The following is a 10,342-nucleotide window of genomic DNA, read 5'->3' as shown; positions in this document are numbered from 1 at the left end:
CTCTTTAATTATTTGTTACTTTTATTTCTTAGTTGTTTTTTGGGGTATTTTCTTAAAATGGCATTGTTGGTTAAGGCCTTGTAAGTAAGATTTTCACTGTAAGGTACACCTGTTGTATTCGGCGCATGACAAATAAAATGATTTGATAATAATCAATCTAGTGTTAACCATGATTTCTTCTAATTAAATGACCAACTGTCATTCATCTCTTTCTCTCCATAGCCTATTAACCAGCCATAATGAGTGAGGTGGGTCCAAGAAGGCCCCCCCAGGACCAGTCCTCGGGGAGTGGGCACACAGTGACCACGTCACGTCACCCCTATATCACAGACCCCATCGCCTCCAAGCACGTCTGCTTCTACAAGAGCGGTGACCCTCAGTTCAGTGGCCTGCGCATGGCCATCAACAGCCGCACCTTTAAGACCTTCGATGCCCTCCTGGACAGCCTCTCCAAGAAGGTCCCGCTGCCGTTCGGAGTGAGGAACATCACCACCCCGCGGGGTGTCCATGCGGTGCACACACTAGATGAACTGGAGGATGGGAAGGCCTACATCTGCTCAGACCAGCGGAAGGTCAAACCCATCAACATGGCAGCAGCCAGTAAGAAGCTTCCACCCTGGTACCATGCCAGGCCCATGAGCGCCCGCCGTCGGGCCTTGCAACTGGCCAAGCAGAACCCTGGCAGGCCCATGCGCAAAAAACAACCTGTGACTGTGCGCACACCTAAGAGGCTAATGGTGTTTCGGAATGGGGACCCAAGTGTCAAGCACAATATGATGCTACAGAAGAGGACCACTCCCACCTTTGAGGCGCTGCTGGATTACGTGTCCGAGTTGATGCACTTTCCTGTGGTCAAACTACACACACCGGATGGAAGAAGGGTAAGTGCTCTCTCCATGCCTATGGACACTACAGTTACTGCTAATAATAATAATAATTTCAGATTTGCTCGTTATTGTTCAGTAACACTTCTTTCATATATTCAACCTCAAGCTCCAGTTAGAGCAGGACATACAGCTGATACTGTAACCAAACACGTGTGCCTCTCCTTTAGAGGTTCAGGCTCTCAACTCTTACCTCACTCAACATTGGTATTATCCTGTGATGCCCTCACGTCATGACTGGAGGTGACCCAGCCTTAACTGATTGGCAGCATGTTGCCTGACTGACACATAACAGCCAGAGAAAGAGAAAGTCCTAAGCTCCTTAATTGTTAATCATATTAACTGAGAAGGCATTCTGGGATACTGTTTCTAGGGAGTAGGGACCTTTTTTTGATGTGTCATGAGATTGATTTAGCCTTGGTGTCCAATATTTATTGAATTATCAATTTATCAATTACAAACAATTCAATTGATAATTTCAACTCTTCTATATTTTTTTAGCAAATTGCACATGATTTAGGTACCTCCATGATTTAGGTACTAGGTATTTGGTGAAAATAATTTGGATAAATAAAGTATTAGCTTTAAGGCAGGATTTTACAAGTGGGCTATTTTAATAATTAATAGATGCCATTTTTCCCATTAAAATGTAATTCCACTTCTATTAGAGTACAATAAAAACATATTTAATTTGTCTGTCTGCAGGTGGATGGGCTCCCTGCTCTGATTCTATGCTCTGGTATTGTAGTAGCTGCCGGTCGGGAGGCCTTTAAGTCTGGAAACTACAAGACACAGAGATCTTCTGCTCCAACATGGCTTCCTGCCAGGCGAATGGCATCTAAAAGACTAAAACAACCGGCACCCCGTAAGTCTAATTAGCTATGTTCACTCAACATTTTGTATTTTTTTTGCCTTGATGTTTTAAATAGAATTTTGACAGCATATCCCTTTTAACTGCCATGTTTCGCATTACTTTGAGAATATGAAGATGCACTGTTAGACATGAATGTATGTCACATCTACAGTGCTGTCTGTCTAGCAGTAATCTATCCCCTCCCTGTCTACATACCTTTACGGGATAAGCAGTGGGAAAGTGCTGAGACGTTAGTTTCATCCATAATACCATGGATGACCTACATAGACCTACTCTCTTCATATGCAGCCCGTCATGATGCAGTAAGAACAGTGTGGACAGTGGATCTGGTTTTCTAACTACTGTTTTTCTTCTCTTTTTCTTCTTGCTTCTGGGGGATTTGATGACCTGCTGAAACATCCTTACCTCCAAAAAAATGTCCATCCATCATTTTTCACATTCTCTCCTTTGATCCACTCCAAAGGGAAAAAGAAGTCTGTGTCCAGCAGCAAATCACATCTTTTCTCCTCATCGTCAGAGAGATACTTTGTGAATCAGATACACCACTCCGTTGCAGGAAGTCAGTGTGACCTCCCCAGTAACAACACGGGATCTGTGGTGCTGGAGGCTGGCCATTTTCTGGAGTCAGTTGCCGAAACGGACGCCGACACCTACAACGGACATGAAGGGGCAGACAACTGTATGCCCGGTGATGATGACATTGAGAAGTCCTTTCGGGTGAACCAGGATGGCAGCATGACGGTGGAGATGAAGGTACGACTGACCATCAAGGAGGAGGAGACCCTCCACTGGACCACCACCCTGACCAGGTCCAGTGTGGCCAGCCAGCTCAGTGTGGCTGAGTCTGAGCTGGAGATCAGATCTCCTGAGTCCAATGCCCTACCACCAACACAACCCAACGCCATGGGCACCATCAATGGGTACAATGCTAACAAGGAGGATCATGATGATGAGGATGATATGTCTCCAGAGGCCAGTGGACTTACCAGTGTGGAAGGAGATGATGAGGATAATTCTAAAATACATGTCAGTGAGGTCTCTCTCAGGAGGGCTCCTACCCCAGGACCCAGGAGATCCAGACAGAAGCAGGCCTCATTGGAGAACATCAACACACCATTAGGAGATGAGATTCAGGAGAACATTGTGGGATCATACTCCTACATAGAGACAACTAAGAATGGAGAGGTCAAAGAGGAGTACTGCATGGTCAGACAATGCAGCAGCAGGCCAGTCCCTAAACCAAGGAGAGTTGGCTCTATGGATATCAACAATTACAATAAGACTCAATCCACTTTTAAATCAGGGGGGGCTGAGATCTTACAGATCCAAAATGGCGAGGAGGAAGTCAGAGAAAGTGTAATGCAGATATACGAGCAGCAGACCTGTCAGGACAATTTCCTTGCTAACAGCCAGTACAATGTCCAGGGTGTGTCCACGTATGGTCTGATGTATAGGAGACCAGCCACCTCGGAAACAGCCCGCTTCTCCTCTAGCAATGACTTAGAGATGGAGCTGGAAAGACTCTCTACAGCCTCAGAGTCAATCAGCGTGCGGAGGGCTGACCAGTCTCTGTCATCTGACTTCACCATACCCAGTTTTAAAGCTGGAGGATCTGTCCGAAGACACAGGGTACTAAATGTCCATAAAACCAGTCTCTCCAAGCCCACCAAAGACAACGAGATCCCAAAGTTGGTCTCTGAAGCAAGCAAAGAAAATTCCACCACTAAAGCTGTAAAGAAAGTCAAGAAAAGGTTCTCAAAGACCAAGATGAGAAAGTACCAGGTTCGTAGGAGTACAACACCAGACAAAAGACGTAAAGAGAGTAGTGCAAATGGTCCTGAAAACAATAAAAGAGTGAAAACTGGGGGGTTTAGCCGCAATGCATCGATAAGGAAAATTTATGGACCAAAACCTGCCAGAAATCTAATGAAAAATAAACTAAAAGGAAAGGAAATCAAATTAAATATTGAAAACCCAAAGGAATCGTCAGTGAAAGAACTAAATGTTAGTGAAAATGGAAATGAAACGTCAGTTTCAGTAAAGAAGAAATCATTGCTCGTTTCATTTCCTACGGAGGCCCAGGTGAAGGGAACACTGAAAAGGCAGAGGTCCGTGCACGAGGAGAGAAGGATTGCAAAAGAGTGTCATGATTCGTCACTGCCTGCACTCCTTTCGTCCTCTTCTAATATCAATGAATATGTTGAGAACTGGCTAGAGAAAGCCCTCCCAACTGTGTACCCAGACCCAGTGGAGGAAACTCAAAATGTGGAGACACCAACAATGTCTCAGCCAGAAACTGAGGGGGACATTGTTCCAGATGTGTCAGAAATCAATTGTGAAATGGACATTGAAGAAGATGAGTCTTGTTTTTTGAAAGAAACAACACAAATACCAAGTAGTCCATCTTTGGTAACAGCAGCATTTCCAAATAGAACATTTGAAAATATAGCAACACAGACAAACCTGACTATGGAAAACACAACACCACCATGTCCTTCTGACCCATCATTGCAAAAGACCCCATTACACATTGATACTATACAGGAAAGGTTGCCAACTAATCCCTCAGCTGAAAATCTACCTCTCTCCAACGGTTTCTCTGTCTTTCCTCCTGCAATAATCTCGGTAGAAAAGCCATCACCCTCTGACAGTCCTTCGTTGGAACAAACATCAATGCCCATCAAGATCTCAGTAGAGAAGCTACCAATCCCAAATGATCTGTCATTGGAAAATACATCAGTACCAAATAGCTCCTTAAAAGAGAAGATCCCAGTCTCAATCTGTCTCTCACCTGAGAAGACACCACTGCCTGCTAAAGCACAAACAGAGAAGACACCACTGCCTGCTAAAACACAAACAGAGAAGACACCACTGCCTGCTAAAACACAAACAGAGAAGACGCCATTGTCCAACAAAGTCTCAGATGGGTCTTCAGTAGCTAGCAGTCCCTCATATTTAATGTGTTCATCACCTAGTAGTTTAGGTGATGAAGAACAACCCTTATCAAGCAGTCCTTCATCAGACGAGGCTCCGTCAACGACTGGCCATGTATTTGAAAAGACATTGTTCAACCACTCCACTCTGAAAGAACCACCATCGCCTAAACTCGCAACAAAAAAGACACGATTGCTCAGTAATCTCTCCCTGGAAAAGCAACTATCATTCAGGAAAGCCTCAGCTGAAAAATCATCAATATCCAGTGATCCTACTGTGGAAAAGGTGTTGGTGGATAAGGCACCAATCTCTAATGGTCTCTCATCTGACAAGACATCACATCCTGCTAAAACCGTAATATCCAACGTCTTAAATGAGGCTTCATTAGCTAGTAGTCCCTCATGTTTCATCTCGACATCACCTACTAATCGCACATCAGATGAAAGAGCCTTATCAATCTCCCCCCCATCAGAGGAGGATCTATCACCCGCTGGCCATGTATTGGAAAAAACAACATTGTTCAACCATTCCACTCTGAGAGAAACATCATCACCTAAACTCCCAACGAAGAAGACACGATTGATCAGTAATGTCTCCCTAGAAAAGCAACTATCACTCAGAAGATTGTCAGTGGATAAGTCTTCATTGTCCAGTAATCCTACTTTGGAGAAGGCCCAGTTATCAAATCCTGCTCAAATCACAGTAGACAAAACACAACTACCGAACAGCCACTCATTGGAAGAGACATCGCCATCAAATAAGTCTTCATTGTCCAGTGAGTCTTCATTACCCAGTAATGACTCCACTTCAGAAAATACCCAATTATCTAGCAGTCCTCAACAAGGAAGGACACCACTACCAAGACATATCCCTTTGAAAACACAATTGCACAACACTTTTTCACCTGAAAGAACAAATTTACCCACTCTTATGACGAGGAATAAGTCAGCTCCCAGTAATCTCTCTTCAGAAAAGATACCAGTACCTAGTAATCGCACATTGAAAAATAGACTGTCACCACCTACAAGACTCAAGGCAAAAAAAAAGCCAGTATCTAGAAATCACCCTCTGGAAATCGAACCGTCCCCAGTAAGTCCCACCTTGAAAAGGACACCTCTACCAAGGAAAAGCCGCCAAACGCCATTATCGCCTAAGTCGACGCCAGTACATCTCAATTCCTCCATGAAGAAGACACCAACACCTCCCAGTCCCGCTTTGGTGAATCACGAAGAGACAAATGGTGATGATAACCTGAGCAATTCGGATCAGGGAGACAGTACAAAAGTAACAGCAGAGGAGCATCTAACAAAAGCACAGATACCATCATACAGAGAACAACTACCTCCCCAGCCAGACATGAAACCTGTGCTAGAGAAGCTCTGTTTCTCAATTCGGTCAATTAGACAAATCACACACAACAATCGTCCATCTTGTCTTGAAAAGTCAAACAGCTTACCTGATTTCTCCTCCCATGTGGCCTCTACATTTGGGTCATCCTCCAAAGCTCTCCTGGCATTCTTATCTGTTATTACCTTAAAGGAAAGCTTCACTAACTGGAACATACCTGAATTGAATGCAAACAGTGTAAGCTGTGCTGAGGCTTTGAAAATGATAGAGTCTCTGAGAGAAATTGCCAACATAGAGGATGCAGAGGAGTTGAAAGCTAGCCTGTCAGATTTGCAAAAGTCTACTTCCTCACAACTGCTGCAAAGTTGGAAGGGCTTCCAGGAACTCAATGACAAAGTCAGAAGTCGCAGCTCAGCGCTGAACAGTTCAGAGCATGATCTCTTGTTTGAGACACGCCCAGTGGAGGACTACAACATTAAAGAAAAAGCACTGGACATCGATAAGCTAATAAATGAGCTTGATGTGCCAGAAAAGGTCAAGGAAGCATTGGCAGCCCTTTCAACAGGGGTGAGCATGAGCATGGATGGGAATGAAATAAAAATGTTTGAAAAAGCTAATGAAAAAGTGGAGTCATCCCCAGAGGGAAGGGTAAATGCCAATTCAACCTCAGTCCCTAATGAAGAGGCTGCCAAAGATAATGTGCTTAATAAAGAGGCTACTATTGATGTTAAATCCATCATTAAAACATTTACAAATATTCACCATCCCAAAGAGGTGGCTGAAAATACAATGTCACCAATCCCAGAGAGCCCAAGCAGTAGGCAAGAGCAGTACTTCTCCTCAGAAGAACACAGCTTTAAAGAGGATTATATTTGCCACAGAAACAGACAGGCAGTGAATAAGGAAGGTGCTGAACTTGAGCAGGACAACTGTGAAGAAGAGGAGGCTAAATGTACATACAAACAGGTTAACCATGATGAAGAACAGACATCCTCAGAGATAGAGCAAGCTTACAGTTTAGTATTGCATGATGGCTATTTGGACAAGCCAGCCTGTTCTGTGGAGGCTAAAGAGAAGGATGGGGACATACAAGCTGGCTATGTGGAGGAGGAAGAAAGCTTGAAGAAAGAGCAAGAATACTACATTGAGAACCCACCAAGTCATGTGGGGCAGGAGGTTACATCTATGGAGCTGCAGGTCAGCTGTAAGGAAAGCATAGAAAAAGACCAGGCTAGCTCAGAGGAAGAACATAAATGTCATGTTGAGGACCAAATTAGCCATGTGGTGTCAGAAAGTAAATGTGTGGAGGAGGAATGGTTGAAGGAAGAGCAACAATGTTACATAGATGATCAGCCAAGCTATTGTGGGCTGCAGGTTAGCCGTGAGGAAAGCGAGTCCACCCCTGAGGAGCAGGCGAGCTCAGAGGAAGAACGTGAGTGTCACATAGGCCAAAACCATGAGGACCCAGAGGTCAAATGCTTGGACCTGCAGGATAGCAGTGAGAACGGAAAGTCCACCCCTAAAGAAGACCAGGCTAGCTCAGATGAAGAGCTGGAACGTCATGTTGCGAGCAAACCAACCCATGAAGAGCCTGAGGTTAAATGTACAGATGTAAAGGTTAGCAGTGAGGAAAACATGTCTAGTCTTGTAGAAGAGCAGACTAGCTTAGAGGAAGAACTCGAATGTCACATTGAGAACCAACCAAGTCACGAGGAGAAAGGGGTTAAATGTACAGATGTAAAGGTTAGCAGTGAGGAAAACATGTCTAGTTTTGAAGAAGATCAGGCTAGCTTAGAGGAAGAGCTCAAATGTCACATTGAGAACAAACCAAGTCACGAAGAGAAAGGGGTTAAATGTATAGAGATGCAGGTTAGTAGAGAGGAAAGAGAGTATACCCCTGAAGACGACCGGGCTAGCTTAGACGAGGAAGAGGAAAACCGTGCAGACAACCTTCCCAATGCAAATGCACACATTTACGTGAAGGATGAGCAGACTCACTTATGGATGAAGCAGACTACTGAAAAGGAAATAGTGTCTACTGTCATAGAAATGAAGCCTAGCTTGGTCAAACAGCATTCTAGCGATGACAGGATAGACAAGGACAGCGGAAAGGATAGTGAGCAGCATGTTAGCTTTGAACAACAGTCTGATACTGTAGAAGAAGCCAACGTTGAGGATAATCGGCGTGGCACAGAGAAGAAGCAAGTACGCTGTGAAGAGAAGCTGCCTAGCTCTGAGGCAGAACATGTTGGCGTAAAGGATGAGCCATATACAGAGGATGAGAGTTATGCAGAGTATGAGGAAAGCTTCGTAGAGAAACAGCCGTTTGAGGAGGATACGAATTACGAAACGACTGAGGCAAAAACAACCAACCGTTTTAAGGAACCATTACCATCTGTAGCAGAGCGAGTAAAACTACTGGATAAGAAGATTGCTGATGTAGAGCAAAGGAAAAGCATTACATTAGAGACAACTGGCATCAAACCGTTTGCCCACATAAAGGTTCCCGCTTTCTCAGGTGGCAATGATTTAACAAGCGTATCCCATCTATCTAATGAACAAGCCGAGCTTGTGGAGGAAGCATCTGAGATGCAAACAACCAATTATGTTGTTAAGGATGTCAAAGAGCAAGACAAAGCTCCTGTGCACACTTGTAAAAGGACAACGTGGCCTATAAATACATCAGAAACTGTAGTCATGTCCCCCCCAGCTCCACAATCCTCCTCGCTAGCATTTAGCTATGATGGCTGTATAACTAGAGAGCCTGAGGGAAATAGGGTCAAGAAAATAAAGGAAATGTTTATGGCAAAAAGCATTGTGGACATTCAGTATGGACAAACAAGACTAACCAGCCCAAACAGCTCAGATCTGTCTGACAACAGACCAGGGACTTCTGACGGTAGTCATCGATCACTGACGTCAACTGAGATGTCCAGTGGTGAGGATGATTATGTGAAGAAATCCATCACGAAAGGCTTTGTCAGGAGAACTATTGAAAGGCTTTATGGGAAGAAAGATACAAATGAAAAAGTCCTTGCCAGTGAAAGTCAGCCAATATCTGTCCCAAGACCAAAGTCCAGAGAATTTCCTGGTAAGATCAGCCTTTCCCCATTCCATAATGCTCGGACCAAAGTAATGTTGGACTTATCATACTTCAATGCCACAAGCTCTTTTGACACATACAGTGAGCCAACGCGGTGTATCGCCTTCAATACACAGGTCGGGCCTGGGGACTGTGTCCCAATAGAAGAAAACAAGTGGCTCCTCAGAGAGTGCGTGATCAGAAAGTCCGTCTCAGAGCCTATTAATATTTACAAGAACACATCTGCGTTAACGGAAGATGAGTGCAAAGACGCAAAAGAAGATGTTCCATACTCCCTTTTCGGCCACACCGATCGGGAGGACATGGTGAAGACTGTGAAGCCTTTTGTGGCAAAGTGCACCTATTTTAACCTGCCTCATGGCTGTGACTCAGACCCGTACCAGGATGACCTAAGTTCTGTCAGCAAGGGCAGTGCCATGGGTGACGTCTCGAAGGACAGTAAAGACAATGCAGAGGAATCCAAGTTGTGGGCTGAGAAGAATGGAACCCTGCCAGATTTTTCCCCTACTGACTTCAAGATGCCAGATAATAAAGTGCACCCTCTAATAGAAGGCCCGGGAGGTGGAAAGGTTGTGGTGGTCCAGCCTGGCAAAGGTCAGTCTGGCAAAGGTCAGACAGATGTCAAGAAAATTCCACAGGAGCCAGATGCACTAGAGATGCTCTACTTCTCCTGTGGCCAGCACTGCCCCATCCTTTGACTGTGACACTTAAATATGGGCTCTCTGCTAAAGTCAGCTTATTACGGAGGGCATTCAAGGTACAAAGAGATGTCATATATTTCTTTAAGATGGATAAGACTCAGTGTGTCCTGTGGGATAAAGTTATTAATGAATACTTTGTGCCTGAACATTAATGTTGCCACTATGATGGCTTATACAGCATGATATCATAACACATTGTAATGGATTGTTAAGAAAATACACATTTTACAATAACTTAGGTGGAATAGACAACACTAATGGGTGAAACTTATTTCACTAGTTTTTTTCTATATCATGTGAATTGTACAATTTTCAAAAAACATTTTACTCAACCATCTGTTATGCCATGATCAACTTTTAATAACTTTTAAAATATTCTGTAAATATTGCATCTGTACATATTTTTACAATAACACCTTGACTGTGTATTTTCTGTGTATTGTGTATTTTCCACCCTCCATTGGCACTAGGTAGGTGGGCTGTCCTAAGAATGAGCATC

General features: G+C 44.0%; 1 protein-coding gene across 1 annotated transcript; it reads left to right on the top strand.

Annotated features, from left to right (window-relative positions):
* Window positions 1-239: 239 nt before the first annotated feature.
* On the top strand, window positions 240-9,840 carry LOC135516971 (oxygen-regulated protein 1-like). Its single transcript, XM_064941027.1, has 5 exons — window positions 240-881; window positions 1,590-1,749; window positions 2,066-3,540; window positions 6,232-8,478; window positions 9,259-9,840. The coding sequence occupies exons 1-5, from the start codon at window positions 240-242 to the stop codon at window positions 9,838-9,840; spliced, it is 5,106 nt and encodes a 1,701-aa protein (XP_064797099.1).
* Window positions 9,841-10,342: the final 502 nt, after the last annotated feature.

The sequence above is a fragment of the Oncorhynchus masou genome, chromosome 28 (assembly GCF_036934945.1).
Source record: "Oncorhynchus masou masou isolate Uvic2021 chromosome 28, UVic_Omas_1.1, whole genome shotgun sequence".
In the NCBI taxonomy this organism is placed as follows: Eukaryota; Metazoa; Chordata; class Actinopteri; order Salmoniformes; family Salmonidae; genus Oncorhynchus; species Oncorhynchus masou.
The sequence above is the reverse complement of the archived record's forward strand: the minus strand, read 5'-3'. Positions and strand labels throughout refer to the sequence as shown.

Excerpts from the sequence above, each read along its gene's own strand:
- LOC135516971 (XM_064941027.1), top strand. The coding sequence starts at position 240 with ATGAGTGAGGTGGGTCCAAGAAGGCCCCCCCAGGACCAGTCCTCGGGG. Across the intron at positions 882-1,589 it reads ACACACCGGATGGAAGAAGG|GTGGATGGGCTCCCTGCTCT; the intron begins GTAAGTGCTCTC and ends GTCTGTCTGCAG. Across the intron at positions 1,750-2,065 it reads ACTAAAACAACCGGCACCCC|AACAGTGTGGACAGTGGATC; the intron begins GTAAGTCTAATT and ends TGATGCAGTAAG.